This window comes from Anser anser (assembly GCF_964211835.1).
Source record: "Anser anser genome assembly, chromosome: 4".
NCBI lineage: Eukaryota > Metazoa > Chordata > Aves > Anseriformes > Anatidae > Anser > Anser anser.
The window spans coordinates 38231144-38252180 of record NC_139724.1 but is presented as its reverse complement, the minus strand read 5'-3'; the positions used below and the strand labels follow the sequence as shown (position 1 = coordinate 38252180).

The window sequence follows — 21037 nt, the reverse complement described above, 5'->3', positions numbered from 1 at the left end:
CCATTTAAGTGGTGTGTATGTGTAGTCTGTCACTCCAAAACGTTCTGTGAAAATGAAATACATCTGTAGAACTGGAAATCCTTACAGGTACGTACAGACACCTCGTCCTGAGACGTGCCGCTTCCGTTAGGGTTAGAGGACATACAGCGAACTGCGAAGTTTGTTCCTACTTGGGAAGGTCCAGTCCTGCGTGGCAGTTGGTATGACCTTATTCTAAGCATGTAATTTTTTGTAAGTTGTGAGCTGGGAGAGTAATCGTCTTGTTGTTACTCCCTCCTTTTCCTTTGCATTGGGGATGACCGGTGTGGTTACAAGACAGACTGAATCAAGGTGTCCATCTGTGTTTAACACTGTCAGTTTTTTTTTTATTTCTGGGCTCGGTACGTGGCCCTCTGAGTATTTGTGCGGAGGGCAGGAACAAGGGAGGAGTAAGTTTCTTTTGGAGAAAATGCTGGCTAGGCACATACGAGATGAGTAAAGCTTCACGGTTTGGTTCAGGTCAGGAGAGACAAAGGTCTGTTCTAGTCCAATCGGATTTATGTGGAGTGAAGCAATTCTAATTTTGCCCTCTTTTTAACTGAAAATCTTCAATGAAAACACAGGAATTTCAGGTACTGGCTGAACTAAAAGTTATTCTGGCCTTTTGTTTTTCTGTATCTTGCAGGAATAAACCTGCATTAAGGCTGCCCCGTGATTAAGTGCATTTGTGAATAGAAAAGGGTTGAAGTCAGTTTCCATCACACTGAAAATACGGCTAATGAACTGCTTGTCTGCCTCATTATAGATAATGACCCTACTTTGTAAGGTTTTGATTACGTGGTAGACACGAATGTGAGGCGTCTTTCAGGAAGTCCCATTTATCAACGCAAGTCCAAAGGAACACGACTTATCTGCTCCTGCACCACCGCTCCATCTCGCTCTTCCCTTCCTCAACTGAGCCCTTCTCAGGAGGCTGTAATCTCCACGACGCCGTGTCCTCAGCCGCCTCCTCCTGGGGCCCACGGGTGGCTGAGCAGCAGGACGGGGAACCAGAGCCCGCCTGGGCAGCTGGCTCACCCGTGGGACTCGGGCCGCCTAATGAGGTGCCCTGATTAGCTGCCCCTGGGTCAGCGCCTGCTGTCTGCTGGCCTGGGCAGGCCCCCGCAGTTGTCCCCTTGAGCAAGCCTGGGATTTCTTTTTTTTTCAGCCGATGCTTTGGGAACCAGCCCAAGTAGTATTGAAAGGATGCATTACCCATCAAGTAGGTAATTACTGACACACAGACTGTTCGCAGAAATGTGAAATCATTCACACCCTAATTTTCGTGGAAGTGGTAAACATAGGAGTTAAGTGGCTAAGTGGCTTTATATTCCTGTAAGTGAAGTATACAACAAAATCTCTTTTTTTTTAAATCCACTGTGTATGTTCCTGAGGCCTTATGTTGTTTTTCAGTATGCTTGTGGTACAAAATTTAAATGTTAAGGCTTTGCAAAAACTACCCTCAGCTGCCCAGCCTGAATTTACCTTTCCACAGTGAAAGGCAATAATTATTTCTCAGTTTATTGTTCTGTAGCAAACATCCTGCATGATCAGTAAGTGTCTTTTGCATAAAAATTGGCTTGCAAACCAGCATTTCCACCTAAATGACAAATTCTGAGTTCAGAAAGGTGTGCACTTTGCCTTCGTTTGTTGCGACACGCTGACTAGCCTAACCTCTCCTAGTCACTTTACAGGTATGTGGAGGTTCTGATAGGAAAAAAAAATCATGTGAATGGCATTTCACAGTTTGGTGTTCCTACAGTGCAGAGAGAAAGGAATCTGCACGGTTAGTTTGAATTAAAAAAGCAGTCGCAGGATGATCGATTGCCATCCTGCTTAAACATGTGCTTCCACTAAAAAGAAAGTTTCTAGGTTATATTGTTCTTACACTTAATGTTGAGTCAACACGTCAGTATTCCTGTGCCACTGCCATTGCTCAAAGGTTCTCTGGAGTTTCGAAGAAGAGAACTGGATCTGTACATTTTCCCCCTTTTTGTTTTTGATCCATTTGAACATATTTGAGTCCATGTCATTCTTTTGAACACAGAAAATCTTTGAGCTGCCTACAGATTACTCAGGAAGACTTGAGGCAGAGAGAGAAGAAAGGGTAGAATAGCAAATGCAGGAGTTGAAGGAGTAGGAAAGTAGACTTCTAGGTACCCAGAAGGCTGAATGTATTATGAATTAATGGGGAAAAAAAAGTTTACTCCATTTTTTTCCCCCTCTTTCTGGACAAGATAAGACTAGTAATTGTAGGAAATAAGATGGAGTGATTTATATCAAATGTAACTGGTGATTTGTACTGGCACTTTGCCAAACTACTCGGCCACTGTTTCTGTTCAGATACCATTCATCAAATATGGTCAGTTTTATTTTCCAAGTCCCATTAACAATATCCAATTAACTTTTGTTTGGATGTAGAAGTTGGACATTTTGAAAATGTGCTGGAGAAATATTTAATCCAAAGCTATTTGCTGTGCCAGATACTACGTGGAAGTTGCTCACTTCCTCGAAGCAGCAGAGGATACAGTTCTCAGAGTCATGGTGTTCAGGCAGAGCAAGAAGGTGCAAAAATGACTGCTCCATGTTTTAGTAAGTGAAATATTTTATAACGCAAATGATGAATTCAGGTGAGGAGCTAAGGGTGTTCAGGGCTGGCTTAAAAAGTTCTGCTGATCCGTAACTCCGGCACGTCTCGTACAAGTACTGCGCTGAAGAAGCCAGGCGCCTAGCCTCGTGTATGTTCTGCTGTATGCAGATCAGAGGCTCCCTAGCTTGTCAGGGCTGGTGATGATGTTTGGTCTTTGTGATGTCTGGGGAGGCATACAGCTTCCATCTCAGAGTCAGGTCCCTCGTGCTCGGAGGGTTTCATTCAGCGCTGCCAGAGCACGTGTACTCCAGCAGGGCGTTACAAGGGCCAGGGTGTCTGTTGCAAGAGCAGGAGTTGTGAGTTTCACCTGGAGTTGGTCAATTTTATGGTAATGCTGCTGCATGTGAGTGTGTTTTCCTTTGAGCTGTTCTTCCTTTCCATGCTGGCTTTGACAAGTGTTCTTCTACAAGTTACAGGAACTTCCTAATGACATAAAAAAGCCTGTTGAACAGCGTCTCTACAGTGGCTCTGCTGTAAATCTGCCAAGTCCCTCCTGCTGGGCCATCTTCCTGTTTCTCCATTCCAGATTCTGCTCCCTGTCCCTCCGCTTTCAAACTTGACAGACCTGCGCTTCTCCTTCACTAATACTTTAACCGGCACCAGTCCTTTAAAAATAATGTTCTGTCTCAGCAGTTCAGGTGCTGACTTTCAGGTTGCTGGGGTAGCAGACTTGGAATAGCCTTTTAAGTGATCTGGATTCAAGATTAAAGACTAATTTCCCGAATTTCACTTTTATCAGTAACCAAGTAAATTAGCACATTTTGTATGCGATCATCGTTGCATTTGCATGACTGTACAGTAATCAGGTGTGTTTGCCTCTGAAGTTTCACCACACATTATCTCATCTGAAACGTGGAATTGCTAACAAGGCTTTTCCAATATCCTGGCCGCAGAGATGTCGATCGTTCCTTTTTCCTTTGCTAGAAGGAATACCCCACTCGGCCTTCCCAAAAGTAGGAGGAAAAAAATATTTCTTGGTTGAAACATTGGGATGGAAATAAAGTACAGACCTTCTACTTTAAGTGGAGTTGTGTCTTACCTGTTGTTGTGTTTTTTGTTGGTCGTGGTTTTTTTGTTTCGTTTTTGTTTTTCCCCAGAAATATTTCTCAAGCTTGCTAAAGAAATTAATTACTTTTTGAGACTAGGACAGCATTAAGGAATCACTTGAGCAATACTGCTATGACTACAGCTTGATCACCAAATTAGGTCACTTTTGTCGTAAAGGTGCTCTGAAACTGTACAAACAGGATTCCCTGCTGTACATTTCTTAGGAACACTGTAATTCTGTTCCTTATCTGTTTCAGTAATGAAAAGGAAAGTGTTACTGATAAAAACACACTTCCCTAATGTCTTAATGGTTGTAGTATCATAACCAGTCTTAGGTTTTTTATGGCTATAAGTACTCGTAGCCAAAATTCTGTGTTGATATGAAACATTGTAGCAATGGAATTGATCTGTCTTACATGGTATATTGTGCCAATAGGTATTGTCATTTATTTTGGTTAGAATTTAATCAAGTCTTCAAGTCTGTGTTTTTTTCCTATTTTTCAAAGGTGTTTGTAGTGAATTTTTACTGATTGCACTTTCTGGGCATCCCAAGTTTAAATCTGTTTTTCACAGCAGCACTGTGGCACTGCAGCAAGAGTCATGGTAAGGAGTAGCATCTTTTCTGGTAATGCTGGTAAGGGCCTTTAGAGAAAATGTGCAGTTATTCATTGCTACCTTTCAAACTGGGGTCAGTGCCATTCGTTACGAGGAACTTGTCTGCTCCCATGATATCACACCATCAAGCTAGCAAACCTTGTAATGTTGAAGAACAACCTACCTTATCTTAATACCACATTAAATATTTTGCAATGTCTCAGTGCTGCAAGACAACATCTCATACCTTAGAGCTAAGGGTGAAGAATACTCTGGACGTAATACATAGGTAGGAAATGTCACCGTGTGTCTCCAGCTGTGTCACGAGTTACAGCTGAGTTGAAACGTCTGTGCACGTCTGGAATGACCTTTTGTGGGGGCTTCCTCATCCTTTTCTGTACTGTATTTTGGAATTTCAATTTATTTACTTAACTGTTTCAGAAGATCGTGAAAAACCGCATACCTGCCATCCATACCAGATCTTTTGTGCGGTACCGTCAGTTCCGTGCGGCATTCAGAGATGAAGCCTGAACACGGGGGATCTACAGGAATGGACAGAAAGTCAGCTGGTCTGAGCTGGCACAGAGCCACATTCGTGATAATTTTTCCCAAGAAGGGAGAGGTTAAAATAAGCAAGTAGCGGCCAACAGAACTGATGTTGAATAATTGATTTTTCGGCAAAAGCCTCGCTTCAGTGAGTAAGAATTTCTAGTTTTTCTTCTGGAAGAGATTTAACTACATGTCAGCAGCTCTTGCCAGCGGAATTTTGTCAAATGCAGGAATGCGGGGCCAATTCAGAAGTACAGGCTGATTTTTTCCTGCCTCAGCATTGAATGGAAAGGTCCGCTTATTTCTTATCTTCTTCCTAACTAATTGCAGTTTGAACCTGTTCTGTTCCTCTGATAAATTCTACCAAGGAATGTTCGTTATGAAGCATCAATCACTCCCAAAAAGCAAGGCAGGTGCTGCAGGAGGAGGGTTTCTTAGTCCCTTCAGTTAGGCAGTTGCTGAAGCTGTTCCTTATGCACAGCAGTTCTGTTCGGTAATGCCGCACGGCAATGGAAGAAGATGGTAGGTTTCAATCTGCTGGCAAAAAATGATGCAGGTTTGCCTCAGAGTTCTTCAGCATTAAGATATCTGTTAGGTCTGACTACTTTTTCAGTCCACTGGTTTATACATCTTTTATTTGTCATGAAACTGACTCAGCGTGGTTGAAGCCCTTGCCTAGAGCAGTTGAGCTGTTTGATATGGTTAGTGCTCCAAAGACACACTAATTCACGGTGAGTGGTTGCTCCTAATGCTTCCAGCTTTCAGAATCTTCTTTACTACATTTAGCTTGAATTAGTGCACCTTAGTGACTTGACCTGATCTCGTCTAGCTGCACAGAGTAACTGTGCTGGAAAACAGCCTTGAGCTGCACTGCGCCTGGTCTTGCTAGCCTTTAAGTTGCTGCATCTGAACAGTGCTGGAAGAAATAGATAGCATCCCAGCAGCAGACATGCATGTCATGCGTTGTAAGTGCACGCCTCAGCTAACGTTAAGGCCAAGTGTGCCAAGGCATTCTGCTGCAGAAGCTCTCACGGCATCGTAGTTGCCAACGCGGCGATGTGGTGCTGCAAACGTGCGTGTGCACAGCTGCTGGGAAATCCTGCACGGTCCCCTGAGGAGCTGGTTCCTGGAGCTGAGACTTGCCCGCCTTGCTTCTGCTCAAGACGAACAAACCCTCGGGGAAGAGGTTAGCAGAAAGTGGAATCCCTCAGCTGCTCTGGAAGAGACAGACCCCTCTCCATTGTACTTCCTACTGGGGACTCTCAGATGCAAGTAAAATACTTACCTGTGCGTATATGTCGATCAATTATACAGGTTCTTACCAATGGCACTTAGAGGCTATGTGACCTGTTGAGGAAGAGAGGTTGAGTACAGCGGGCTAGTGATGAGAAGTTAAGGTTGCATCTACACTGTCTCTTTGGTCTGAATCCAATTTTGGTTCTCATTCAGCAAAGAAAATCTTATTTTGGCTAGTCTGTCACAGCCTTGACTAAATTATAGTGATAGCTTTGCCAGAGTTACTGTCAGTTATAAGTGTTGGGGGGGGGGGGGGGTTAAGTGCTCAAATTTGCTTTAGTTTTATTTCAATTAACTATAACCAATTCTAAAATGCACTTGTGAATGTTTATATGACTATACAGTATATAAAGCAAGCAATGAATTGCTGAATTAAGTCTGGATAAAAGTCATCTCTGTGCTCTTGTTGGCAGCCCTTGAGAGTGCATCTAGATTTAGTAGCGTGGCTTGTCAGTTCTCCCTTGTATACAACCTCATGGTTCACCAGGGAAATTGCTAGTGGAGTCTTTTCACCTTTCTTGATGGCAGCCATCAGGGAAGAAACGCAGAGGAATTACTCACACTTAGCATGGTGGGCCAGCGTGCGTGTGAGGCACCTGCTGGCTGAAGACTGATTCTGCTCAGATCTCTGGATTCAACTTCTGTGTCTCCAACACTGGAATGCGAGCCCTCCTTCCACCTCAGACCTGGATTTTAGAGAATATGGGCTCGCTCTTCTAATTTCGGTTTCAGTCTTTGCTAAGCAATTGCTATGCGCCCAAGTCTGTTGAGTAAATACTTGGGTATGGAGGGAGAGTTATGCTGTGTCTTACCAGCCGGGGTCTTAAATGATTCTGATACGTTGCCTCATCTTAATCCTTTGTAGAATTACATTAATTAAAGCAGGTGTTACATCCTTACCGTAAATACGGCAAAGTAATTAAATGTTATAAAAAGCATCTTGGTATGTTTGGAGTAGGCTGTCATTCTGGCTGCAGCATGTATGGAAAAGCTTGTTAGATATTTTTAAACACCTGGTAACTTACTAAAGGGAAAGCTCAGAAGGACAGCAGATGTGTAAAAGAGAACCAGTGCTGATAGACAGTCAAATGACTTTCTTTTGAAGCATTCAGCTTAACCTTACTTTTTAGACGTTTCACTCTTCTGTTTTCTCATTGCAAGGCATCGCAAGCCTAGCTGGAGCACTTGTCTGTCAGGCATCACAAGCTGGTTGTGACTGAGGGCTTTGGAAGTGTGTATGCACAGGAGGTATATGTGGAGGAGTTCTGCTTAGAGAAGGCAACTTTGCTCTGTAGAATGCAACCTGTTGTAGAGCAGCTGTCCCCAAGTAAGTGTCCAATGCCAGGGCATAACTACTACGAGCTTACTCATCTGGGAGGAAAGCAGCTACTCAGATGAAGACTTCCTGCTGTGTTTCTGTCCTGAGAGTACTTGAGATATCCCTATTCCTACAGCTGTGTTTCTGTTTCGTTTTTTAACTTTTACTGATTCTTTTCTCTCCTCTTACTGAAACTGACTCCCTTGAGTGCTTTCTCTCCCAGGCTATGTATTACCTCGCAGTCATCTTTCCTTGTATTATTTTTTTGTTCTTTACTTCCCCTTTTCAATACCTACTGTCTCCTTTTTCTTGCAAGATTTTTTTCATGTTTCTGTCCCTGTTCCTTCAAGCCACAGCTTCAGGAAGGTTTGTGTCAATAAGATTTCAGTAAGGTTCAGTAAGCGTGTGCTATGGTGACATGTGCTGCATTCCCTACTTCCTTCTCTCTCATTCACAGCTTGCTAGTCAATAACCTTTTTGGAGAGGGAGATAATTATACACATGAATGAATGATAGTGGAATCTGAGTGATGCTGTTGGGCATGCTGGGGTAAAATAATCTCGTCTTTTCTGAAGCAAGACGAAACGTGACCTTGATTTGATTTGTTCCCTTCTTCCTGCTGTTTAAAATGTAGAATGTGTGTATACCTAGAATAAGGAAACTCTTAAAATTACATGATTTGAAATGCTTCCATTAACAAAATGAAGTAGACTAAAAGTATTAACCTGAAAGGTTGGAGAAATTCTATGTAGCACATTGCTCACGCTTTCAGTGATCTAGCAGTGCCTGAAAACAGAGACCATACGGTACTTCACTGGTGGATATATGCAGCTGTGACTAGTTCTTCATTCTGCACTTGGGGTGATAAAAGTACGTGATCAGTTCTTGATAATTCATGGCTTCTGTCCAGTTCTCTCTGGGTTGATCGGATCTTTTCCACAGACTTCAGTGGATATAAGCCTCTAAGTTTTTTCCTCTTTGCAGCCTAAAGGGAGAATTTGTTACAATTCTCAGTGAATTTGCTCTGTTATAAAGTACTCGGTATCATGCGTTTTGTATTACTCTGGGAAAAAAAAAATCTGTGCGCAAATATTTCCTGTTTTTTAGCATATATACCATCTTGGCTGACTTTCCTTGAACTTCAAGGTGAAAGACCGGTTGTTAGACTACATAAAATGAAACTGCCCAGAGATAAGATTTCATGTTCATAGCCAGCATCTGAACAGCTGTACTTAAAGGCAAATCACACAACCCGGGAGCACCCTTCCTACCCCTCCTGCCTGGGACAGTGCCTTACAGCAGGGACACGTTCGTCAGTTCCTGTGGCCGCACCACTTTTGCGACAGGTTTTGCTGCTTTCACACCCACCTAAGTGGGAACAAATGGCAGTTCTGCTTGCAGGGAGGGTGCCTGGGCGGTAGCTTCTATGACTGATGATTTCAAAAAAAAAAAAAAAAAAAAAGTTGATCCTATTGTGTCATAAGCTGGGAGAAATGGTTGATTAAAGTGACTCAGCCAACTTCTTCAAAGCAGGTAACAACTTAAAGGTGTAAATAATAATCAGTCAAGCTTTTTTTAAAAAAAAATGTCTATACAGGTTCCTCTTACCTAACCCTTAATCTTCCTTTGCTAGGTGGTTACCCTGCTAACCATTTTCCTGTCTTTGGAGATAGAGGGAGCCGCCGTTTGTATTTGTTCCTCTCCAAGTCTCTCCTTCTGACCATTGTCCTGCCCTTTCCCATGACTCTTTTACCACCGTGGGGAGCAGGATCCTTGACTTGTCATGCTTTTCTGTCTTCAGCCTTGACATTTCAGTGGTATGGCCCTTAGTACTTAGAAAGCAATACATTCATGTAGTGATAAACTTTTTTTAACACCTTTTGGAGTTTGTTCGTGTTTTCATCAGTGCTGTGGAAGAGAAGACAGGGCGTTAAACAGCACTCTTCAGGATGCCAAAGCAACACGAAGCAGAGAAGTTGAGGTAGATACACCATTTTCTTTTTTAAGCATTCCCATAACATTCATGTAACTCTTTAAACTTAATTTTTGAAACTTCCTGCTTTACTTGAAGCCCCTTTGGGTTTGCCTCACCTAACTTGTCATATGGGACTCCTTAGGGGACAAGTGCAATGCATTCTCATTAACTTGTTTGTATATGGTTAGTTTTGAGCAGTGTGAAGAAAGATGTAATCCTTAGCAGACACTTTGTTAGCAGGACTTGAGAGCTGTTGTCTCTTGCTTGGTTTTACACTCCTGCCTCCAGAACTGGTAAACCGGAGTCAGTAAGATCCTGTTACGAACGGCTTCCCAGTTACCCCAGGAGTTGGGGCTGTGCTCAAGTGATGCGTGTTTCTGTACTCTTATAGTCGAGTTGTGGCATTGGTGTTACAGTAAAATGAAACCTAAGATATCCTTTGCATTTGCTTAAGTGACTGAAAGTGATTGTATTGGTATTTACAACAACAGTGCTTCTTCCTTCCTTGGTTTCTGTTTAAAGATACAGGCAGTGGGCTGACATGTAGAAAACCAAAACTGGTTTAAGAGTTCATTCATCCTGTGTGCCACTTTTTGCGTCGCTTTCATCTTGCATAGTGAAATGAGTCCCACTCAAGCAAATTGTTAGACTTAATAAAACTGGAGGTGAACATTTATCATTTCAGAATCAGTCCAGTCATGTTTTAAGGAAAACGAGGGTTGAATTTTAAGTCATATTGTAGCACGCTTCAGGTCTTCTTAATTGTGAAGGTAAACGTGTTGGTCCCATCTCTTTTCTTTTTCATGTGTCGTCTTGTCATCTTAAGGTGACAAGCTCTGTAAAATGGAGAAAATTAGGAGCGTGGCTTGCACTTCAACTTTTAAATTAGGATGCTGTTAAGGAAGGCTGTGATACACAAAATTTCATCTTTGTCTTTGAGCATTACAATACAGCAGGCAAACAGAAAGCAATTTGCTTCAGAAATTGATATTAGCGTGCATTTTTTCTGTTGTTAATAGTTTTTCAACTATTGCAAATTCTTCTCCTTGCAGGCTAATCCTGTTCCACTGTACACCTGAGATAGCTGTGTGAGCAGGGAATTCTGAACACACATTCATTACCCTGGGTAGCGCAGCACATTGGATCCCGTGCAGGTGACTGTGATGGTCTTAGCTGCACCCAGTGGTTTGCATTTCTGGAGGGCTCTCAGTAAAGCTGTCTTGCAAGGTTAACTAGGCTTTTAAAAAGTAGTTTCATGTCCCAAAGCTTTGAAGTATTCTAGTCATGAGGACTTCATGCAGGTAACTAATTTTTGCGGTGTTTGCATCTTTGCTGAAAAACATCAAAAATGAAACTACAAGGTATGAACGTGGGGTATCTTGGAACGAAATGTAACAGTAATACCTGAAGCTGCAGAAGCGTGGATGTGTGTGTTGTGCGCGTGAGTATTCCCCATGGGTTTTGTACTTGGTGATGGTGTCCTAAGTCTGGAGGGCGTTCCCTCTGCTCTGTTGGCAATACTCCTCAACAGGAAATTGTCTGGTGTGTGTCTTCGCTTATGCCTTTCTGGGTATTTATACGTATGTAAGGGTTGGTGTGGATGTATTCTAATGTCTCCAAATTTTGAAAGATGGAAGAATTTTCTAATGATAGTAGTAATGTCATCTTCTGGGGAGGAGCTTTAGTGGGTGTGATAATGAGTATCTTTGTAAAATAGTTGCAGAAGTTTCATGTTATACAACAAGCACACTTATAAGTATATTCAAAGGTGTCTAACTGGAAAAATGGAAACTGAAAGAACTGGAAAAGAATGTATGGGATTAGCAGAAAGGATACAGGAAATGGTTTTAACATACTGAGTCTGTGACCTCTGGAAGCCTGTTCTGATGTGTAAAAATAGTAATGTATATTTAAATGGTACTTCTTTCAGTATTTTCTATAGGTAAAATAACTGTTAACACCTTGTATATGTGATCATCTAGGAGCTTTTGGGAAAGGAAGAAGTTGTAACATATTCTAAATTGACTTTAAATCAAAAAACGCTTCCGACAGCTAAAATAACAGATCTTTAAGAACTGGAAAACTCTTAATGAATGGACCTCTGCAGATACAGGTCTTCCATTCTTTTTATGTTTTGAGTCGCTGTCTGGAAGGATGGAGGCTCTGAATTGGTGATCCCAAAGGTAGGTCATGCTGGAGTTTTGACTCCTGAGCAGTTCAGAAACTGTTTGGCAGGGGAACATACCTGCCATGTAGAATTCCTTGATTTTTTTTCTCAGGTCAGAGCTGTCTTCCGCTTAGTGTGAAGTATCCCATAAGCATTCAGTATCCCCAGTTGGAAGGGACCCACAGTGATCGTTGAGTACAATTGCTGGCTTCACATGGGACCACCCAAAAATCAGACCCTATGCTGCATATAACCCTAGTTGTGTGGAGTTCTGTTGGAGAACTGCAGTGTCTGGGTAGAGCTCGGATCGCTTAACAATCTGTGTAGCACCAAGACCCATTCGTTAATTTTGGGGTTTACTCAGCTTCACTGTGGACAACTATCTGTGGCAATAAAAACCACAAAGAATTAGTAATAATTCCATTCTTGGCAACCAAAGGCAATAATAAAAAACTGCTGTGAAGCGTGCTATTAAATGTATGCTGACAGTGTATTACTTGCTCCCTAATTACTGTGAAATATTTTTCAGGTTAGATGTGAAATATAGTTCTGGATGGGAATAATGAAATACAGTGGTGCAATTCTGGAGCAAAATACAGACTGAACAGTAGCAATTCTGGCTCTAGCAGGTTTTTCAGCAGGTTGTTCAGTTTGGCAGGCCTTCGTTCAGGAGGTACTGCCAGAGTGATTATTGTCACAAAATCAGCGCGCATGCTTCTCACTCACTCACCGTTCCTTCACTCTTAAGAAATTTAAACAGCAAGAGGTAGGCGTTACCAAATCAGTTCCAGAATGGCAGCAAGCATAATGAAATGTTGTGGAATATCTAGTGGAAAACATCAAAACAGTTCTTGGGCTGAACAAAGTTCTGTTTCAGAAATTCTTGGGATGCTATTTTTGTTCAGACGATGGTGGAATAACTGTAAAGCTTGCTGACCTGAACTTCTAATTATAGCTCTCACATAGGGATTCCTGTTGTCCTGAAAACCTACTGCAAAAGTAATTAATTATAAGTTTTATAGACCTGTTATATGCATATTAGCTTTGGCCTGTATGGTAACTCCAAGCACTGGCACTGCAAGACTTGTGTACTGCCGTGCAGAGAATTGTTTCTGCACTGATAGAGAGCAAGTTAACTCTTCTGACTATTGACAGATTCTTGCTTGTTCTAAATGCTTCCCCTGTAAATGGAGAGTAACTAAATACTGTTCTGTACTCCGCTAGTATATGCACCCTGGTTGTGATGCACCATCTCTAACTCAGGCTTCAATTCACGTGATTCAAGTGCTTGAGTTATTGCTTCTTGTCAGCAGATCTTCTGTGATGAGCACTTGCAGACTTGTAAAAGAATGGGTGACTGGCACTTGGGGTCTTCTAAACACACAACCACATTCAAGGTCTGAGATGCCAGAGCATATACCATAGTCATGTGTCATCTGTGGGGCTTGCGCAATAGATTTATCACTTGAATTTGAATTTTCTATGTTACAGTTTCCAATATGGCAAGATAATGTTAGTGTATACCAATTTTGAAAGTTTGGATCTATATGGGATCTGTGTGGTGTTCAAACTGATATGAGAGGTTGCTTTCAGAAATGGTTTAAGCCAAGCTCCAATGACTTTTTTTTCCCCATCCTGTATGGTTATAGGAGATGCCCGTGGTCTTTCTGTGAAAGATGGTTGAGCTACAGTGAGATGAATGCTTACCAAGATACGTTATGTAATAAGGATTGCTCATATGTTAAAGGAAAGTTGAATCTCTCTAGGCACTTAACATTTCCTGTGATATCGGATAAATTGCTGTATTAAAATATATATAAAATAAATAGATATTTAAATGTGTGTTCTCATGGATACACTTTCTCTGGTGATCAAAAGTTTTTTAATTACAGGAAGGTAAATGAGGCTTATTAAAATATTAGTACCTTTTCTGATTAATACATTTTCACTGATGCTTAATTTTGGTAGGAAATACTTTCACTCTGAATATTTTCAATAACCATACTCTGTTCTCCTTCAACAGCGGTGTTACGAACATAAGCAGTATAGAAATGGGTTGAAGTTTTGTAAACAGATCCTTTCTAACCCAAAGTTTGCAGAACATGGAGGTAAGTTTTCAACTGATATGTCCTCACTTCCCTCCTCCACATACTTTAAGATATAGTAATAATTTGTAAGCTTTGTAAATATATATACCATTTTATAATTAACCATTTGCCCTTAAAATAGATTTTCTTACAGTAGTAAGAGCGTCCAAAAACCTGCACCATGACAAAGACAGTCTTTCTGTTAAGATTTGTAGTTTAAAGATTGATCGTACCAGTAGTCATAGCCTGCCGTTCTTTATGCTGGCAGTCATTATAACGTGGTACAAGTTTCTGAAATATATATTGTTTAAATCACTTTTTCAGGGGAAATTATTATTTGTTCATGATCAGGAAGAAGTGCAAGACAAAAGGCAGAGGTAGATATATATCGTTCAGCTTTGTCTATTGTTCAGTCAGCTTTGTGGTCTTGTTAGTTTTTCTGAAGGAATAGTCTTTTTGGAAGAGAAGGAGGACAGTGTTTGCCCCTTACTGTATTTTCAGTCTGTTTTTACTACCTGAGTTGAAACTTTCTTTCCATTATCCAAAAACTTTCTTTGTGAACTAGGTTGGCACGGATGGATGTGTAGAAGTCTCAAAGTGTTGTGAATAGATGCTTGAGTGGTCACATTAAAAGATTCCCTTCTCAAAATATTTGTAGAGCAAAAAGTTTTTAATGCCTTCACTTTTGGTAGAAATACTGCAAAAAATTACTGTCATGTATGACATACTTAAGTGAATAATCCGTTTAGTTTTCCATGTGAAAAAAAATGCAAAATCTCGATGTTGATAATGGTGTCTACATTTGAATGTATACTATGTTGAAAGTTGATATTTTAAGCTTAAAAGCTTATAAAAATGAATAACTGATATTTATTTAATCTTTGTGTTTTTTTAGAAACCTTGGCAATGAAAGGACTAACATTAAACTGTCTAGGGAAGAAAGAGGAAGCATATGAACTGGTGCGTAGAGGCCTAAGGAATGACTTGAAGAGTCATGTATGTATCCTTTTCTAAATAGAACTTCCACTTACGAATGGGAAAGAGTTTTTTTCTCTAACTACTTGATTTATAGAGTAGCAACAAGAGCCGGTACGATTATGCCTCAAACTGGAATTTCAGAATTTAAAATTGTGTCCAATATGTAACAGTATTTTGTTTAAGCTGTCTAATGGGCAAATGATTTGCAGCTATCCTTGCAGTCACAGTTAACTCAGGTTATTCTAGCTTTCTTTGTATATATTTGTTTTTATCATTAAGCTGCAACTCTAAACTTGTGGTGGGCCAAACTAGGCTTTTAAGCACATGGTTTGCTCTAAAAGCAGTAGTTACCATTACATTGATAGGTTGTCATATACTTAGAATGTTGGAAATGCAAGCACTCCAGTTGTCAAACTAATAAGCCCTTATTCAAAAATGTATTTAAGCTTGACGGTCTTTTTCAGAGATCCTACTACAATTTCCTCATCCAGTACATGAAAAGTAGAGTTTACAGCATATCCATGTAACCGGTGAACTGTTTTATATTTTAAGTTTGCAGGCAGTTTCTTCATATAGCTGAGGAAAATAATGTAATGATTGTGATGACATAAAACGGCTTTAGAACTTTTTACCAACTGTTCTGTCACTGCTATGTTACATATGTTCTCTCCCTGCTGAAGTTCAGTAGAATCCTTAACAGAGTTTTCCAGGTTGGCATGTCTATGGCCTTCTTCAGAGGTCAGACAAGAAGTACGATGAAGCTATCAAATGCTATAGAAATGCACTGAAATGGGACAAAGACAATCTTCAAATCTTGAGAGATCTTTCTCTGCTACAAATTCAAATGAGGGATCTTGAAGGTTACAGGGTAAGTATACATACTACATACATTATCAACTTCTAGGGAATTGTGGCAAAGTCTGCGAATTGTTTCATGACGCTTTTAAGAAGTATGGACTTAGACTGTGAAATCCAGCATTAAAACTGTGTGCTCGGTGACTTCATGAAAGTAAAAGCAGACATACTACTGAGCAATCTCTGTGAAGTATACAGACTAAGTCACATAGTATACTATTCGTTTATCTCACTGTGGAATTGTTTGCTAAACTTTTTCTAATGCTGCATAATCCAGCTGTAGACAATCCACGGTCTTATTATTATTTACTTTGAGAGATTCCTGCATGTCCTGAAGAATAGTGTTTTTCAGGCAAAGGAGTTTCAATTTTTTAATCACTTTTTAGCATATCTCTTTAGTGGCCTCTTCTTCTAGATCAGTGGCCACTAGTTTTCCTCTCAGTAGTGGCTGACAATATTAAGCAAGAAGTATGCTGCATGAAACGCCATATTTTGCTTGCTATCTAACCTGGGCATTAGTACACAGCTTCCTCAGGGGCCATGCGTTTCCTTATATTTTCTGTCAGCTGTAAGATTCTTTATCAAAACTCTTGAATATTCCTCTTCTGTATAGATTTAGTACTCAATGTTTAGATTACTACCTTGTTTTTTCCTATTTATTTTGGATTAATTGTGAACACAGTTTGGTAACTTAGATAGAAAGCCTCTTTCTTTTTCTGCCTGCTACTGCAGTGCCCAGTTATTTGCTGCCTTGCATCAGTTGTCTGTATTTGCCACGTGAGACGTTCGATGCTAAGCAACTGTTATGAAGCGGTAGTGTCATGGCTGTGGTGCTTCTGTAAAGAACACACACTTTCTGTCATCTTCTCTACAAATTCTACTCCTAATGTAGTTAGCTTTTTTGATTTCTTGAATTGCAAGCTGATGTCTAGCTTGCCAGTAGCTTTGTTTCTTAAGGAGTAACCGCTTCTGTTCATTATGCATATTGTGGAGTTGTTTCAGTGTGGTTCAGACTAAGTAATAATTTCTGCCCATGTGTCTATCTTATTCATAAATATTCCTTTATTTCGTAAGTCTTGATTGATTCTCAAGACTTCTCCTCTTGCATTTGTGATAATTGCTGTATTGCTCACTTAAGATTAGTCTGAACAATTACAGAAGATTTTTTTTCTTTCTTACTGTGCCATGCAGGGATATGTGACATCCTAAGTATTTATAATTCAAACATTAATGAATTGAAAAAAGCTTTAAGTCTTTGTGTCTGGAAGCTTGTATGCTTTTAAGCTTATGTAGGCAAGTGTAATAAGGTATCCCTTTTCTCTGCAATAATCTCTGTTGAACTTCAGACGTTTGCACAAGAGACTTAGGATAATATTTTGTATCGGGTTTCAATCTTTTCAGTAATTTAGAAATTTGACTCCTCTCTCACTGAGACAGGGTAGCCAAAACTTAGCATACGTGCCAAAAATTCATTTGTAAATATATATTCTCTTTGAAAAGGCATCTGGATAAATGTGATTACAAATACATAATTATTAAGCACGCGAGTAACATGTTTACAGAATGCATTAAGGATTAAATGTTAACATGTTTATAAGCCAGTAATCTATGAATGGTCATATACAAGTTTATGAAGAGCATGAAGAACTGGAATACAGTTGGGAGGGGTATTTTTGTTGTTTAAAGGTTGCTGTTCGTTCTTAGCTTTAGTTTCTGCCCTCTCGCATTTTATAATATTTTAAAGGATCTTCCTGCAGTCTAATGAAACTGCTGTTACTATTTTTAGTTCTTTTTTTGATCTGTGCTTTTGACTGTTTATGCTGTTTAGTAAGTAGTAACTTTTTTTCTTAATTTTTAAGTATTTGAAGGTGTCTTCCAAAAGTCTGTAACAAAACAAGTCCTGGCTTTTCTTTCAAATTAAAGCAGCATAATTCCAAATCTGTTGCATCTTCCAGCTGTAATTATTTTCTGGCCAAAGAATAGGGATGTGCTTGCATGACCTATTTTGCATAATGACATTTCTAATGATTTAATATATATATATTTCCAAGGTGAATTGGAAACATCAGTATATAATAAATATTCCTGCAGCTCAAACGAAAACATCTTTAATTTCATTCTGTTCACAAGCAGTAATACAGGAAAAGCGTGTATGTAATACCTTAAAGTTAGTCTGACTCACGAGTCTTTTCAATTAGAAATGATGTAAAAATACAATTTTTTAATCCAGTTGAGATCATTGTAGTGTTTCAAAGTTTCTTTTGGTTCAGAAATAATCTTTATATATAGAAAAGTAATTTTTAATGACATTCATTAAATATCAGAATGCTGAAGACAGAGCATTGCATAATGAATTCTGCAGAGCATCAGAATAAAGTCAGGAAAATCAATAGCTACTTTTTTGCAGGAAACAAGATACCAGTTGCTTCAGCTCCGACCCGCACAGCGAGCATCATGGATTGGCTATGCTATTGCTTACCATCTGTTGGAAGACTATGAAATGGCAGCAAAAATTTTAGAGGAATTTAGGAAGACACAGCAGGTAAGAGGAGAACATGGAATTCTTGAGTGGATTACTTCCTAAGACAAAAATGAAACATTTCCTGTCATGATATGCAAACTTTATGCAGTGTTAGTCAAATAAATTAAATCCCAAATGCATTCTAGAAGCCTGAGCTTTCTCACGTCTCTTGTCCTGTGTAGACATCACCTGATAAAGTGGACTATGAGTACAGTGAACTGCTGCTGTATCAAAATCAAGTCCTCCGTGAGGCAGGACTAAACAAAGAAGCTTTGGAGCATCTTTGTACCTATGAAAAGCAGATCTGTGATAAACTGGCTGTTGAAGAAACTAAAGGTAATTACTCTTCAAAGATACACCTAAATGCATGGTTATAAAATGGAGTGCCTATGCTGTCAGCTTTTTCCATCTTTTGCAACTTTAATTTAAAAACAAGTTCAAGAACTGTTTAAATTCTGTGCTGTGCCTATCATATGCCTCTCCCAGGTAGATAAGTCGTCAGCAGAGTGCAGACATGCTGTTCTGAAACTTACGAGCTGATGAATGTTTTCCGACAGGTGATTCTGAATTGTTCTGAAATTCTGTTTGGCTAGTTTAGCCAGACCTGTGCCATCCTAGGATTTGATAGTGGTCCTGACAGAGACCATTTGCTGTAAGGGCAGAATAATTTTTGGCAAAGTAGAAGGCTTTTAATTATACTCAGTCGCTCTTAAAGTGTATGGAAATAGACCCTTTGGGTGGGCAACCCAATATAATCTTCTGCTATTGTATTATAATAATGCTAGCATATAACAACAGAACAATATAATACTCTATTACATTCCATTGCTGAAATGCAGAATGATAGAAGTTTGTTCTTACGGCTCTGTTAACAGGTACACTTACTTAAAGTATGCCTTGTTCCTCTTCTGTGTGGTGCTGCACAGTACTTCTCTCACTGTTTATGTAAAACTGCCAACTTATCAAAACTACTGTCTGTTCATAGCCCACACTGGAATCTATTTGGGTGATTGCTTGAAGCAAAGAGATTTTTACTCTTATATTCATGTAGGTACAGTAACCCGCTCCCTGTTCCTGCTCGACAGTCTCACTGTTGTGCAAACAAACTACGAATAGACTAGTGACAATGCTATGAAAATTGTGTGGTATTTCCTCAAAGAAAGTGACTGCAGGCAGCTCTCTTCTGAATGGGTTACTTGGTTTGCGTATGATTGTAAACAGGTGTTGGGATTATGCGATTGCAGACTATTTTTCAGACATAGCATGGGCTTTTGGTTTTGGGGAATGGGAGTTGCTTTTACAAATTATTTGAAAGACCTTTGGCACATTGTGTTCTCAAGTTTTTGCTGAGGGTCTGAAACGTGATTTTCAAACAGGACCCCTGCAAAAACAAACAAACAACATTCTAGTGAACTACTGGGGAAAAAAAAGAATGGAAATGCTCTTTGCAGTCTGTGCACTGTGCAGTCTGTGCAGTAAGGTACAACTGTTGTGTTGTTGGTTTTAACTTAGCTGCAGTCGCATACCACAGAAAAGCCTGCTAATAAATGAGCGCTGTCTGTAAATTTCAAGTGTATGTGCAAAAGCCATTGTGGATGGAATACAGCTGAGAAATCCTGAAAATAGTATTGGCATTTGCCACCATGGTGAAAAATGATAACTTCCACCAAAGAGGAATAATTTAAGTTTATTTTCCAGATTCTATCATTCTTGGTGAGTGAACTATTGATGTTTTCCCCGCGCTTAGATACTGCGGGTAGTCCCCCAGCCCTATCTGTGGGAAGAGGCATCTTTTGATAAAATTACATGTTATGGCATAGAGAAGAGTTAATGCTGACTTTTGCATTTTGCTTTTGAAACAGGTTAAGAAAATCTTAACCTTAATCTGGAGTGACACTGTTTCACCTCTTGTGTATAATCTTCTAGTGTGTCACATTTACAAATATCAAAGCATTGTAAAATGTAATCTTCTCCTGTGAGATAGGAAATTTGAATTTTGCTCCAGCATCAGCAAAGATGCTAAGTACAGTTAGACCTAGACTTTAGTTTTAGCCATTGTATCTTTTAATGAATTATTGTTAGAAGGAAACTTGCTTGTAGAATCTTGAAAATTTGTTAATCAGATCAGTGTCTTGATTTTAAAACGTTGAAGTTAGTTTTATGAAATATCAGACTGAAGAACCATTCTTTTATTTGCAGCTCTGCAGTTACAGTTTGGTTTTCAAGATGCTATACGCATGAAATACCGTGTACTGCTTTTAATTGCCTTCTGTAGTAAAAACTGCGCTTAAAGTAACCAGTCATTTCTGTAAGTGAGAAAAAACACATGAATCTTGCTTTTAACATTAAATTTTCAAGTAAGTTTCAAGAGTTATTTGGCTGAGTTGTGGGATCTTACTTTAACTGCACCTGTTGTCAAAGTATCTGCACCTGTTGTCAAAATATCTGTCAGCTAGTTTGTGGTGCCACTTTGATCATTTTTTCCTAAGAAGTTAGAATCTACATGGAGTCAAGGATTATCTAATCTTTTACTGTAGAGTAATTAATACTATACTGCTTCATTCTCCTGTTGCCTTAATTAAAGTTTCTTAAATTTCACACAGGAGAACTCCTGCTTCAACTTGGCAGACTTGAAGAAGCAGTTGATGTCTACAAAGGATTGCAAGAAAGAAATCCTGAAAACTGGGCCTACTACAAAGGCCTAGAAAAGGCACTTAAACCAGGTAATGATTTTATATATTGTAGTAAGCAAGCTGTTTCTGCACATTTGGCACTTATATATGTGTTGAAAACTGGTATTGCATTATTTAAAGACATGCTCAGTTAAATTTTTTGTTTTTGTCAGTGTGTATATATTGTTGTAATTTTAAGGAAAGCTGTAAAGATTCTTGTGTTATTGTTACCATATTTTTAAAACAGAAACAAACCAAAAAAATCAGTCATCTCATCTCGGTGTGCATTATTGGAAGATGAAAATTATTT

The 21037-nt window shown here is 39.5% G+C and overlaps 1 protein-coding gene across 2 annotated transcripts in view; it reads left to right on the top strand.

The window, feature by feature from the left end:
* Positions 1-21037, top strand: part of NAA15 (N-alpha-acetyltransferase 15, NatA auxiliary subunit) — a 41589-nt gene that overhangs the window by 1157 nt on the left and 19395 nt on the right. The window contains exons 1-7 of one of the 2 annotated variants that reach the window (XM_083833737.1): positions 13637-13722; positions 14026-14078; positions 14597-14701; positions 15390-15547; positions 17942-18076; positions 18238-18391; positions 20659-20778. In XM_083833737.1, coding sequence (XP_083689863.1) covers positions 14045-14078; positions 14597-14701; positions 15390-15547; positions 17942-18076; positions 18238-18391; positions 20659-20778 — 706 coding nt within the window. In that variant the 5' untranslated portion in view covers positions 13637-13722; positions 14026-14044. Of the gene's footprint in view, positions 1-13636; positions 13723-14025; positions 14079-14596; positions 14702-15389; positions 15548-17941; positions 18077-18237; positions 18392-20658; positions 20779-21037 lie in introns of those variants that run through there. The other variant, XM_083833738.1, reaches the window with a different exon arrangement.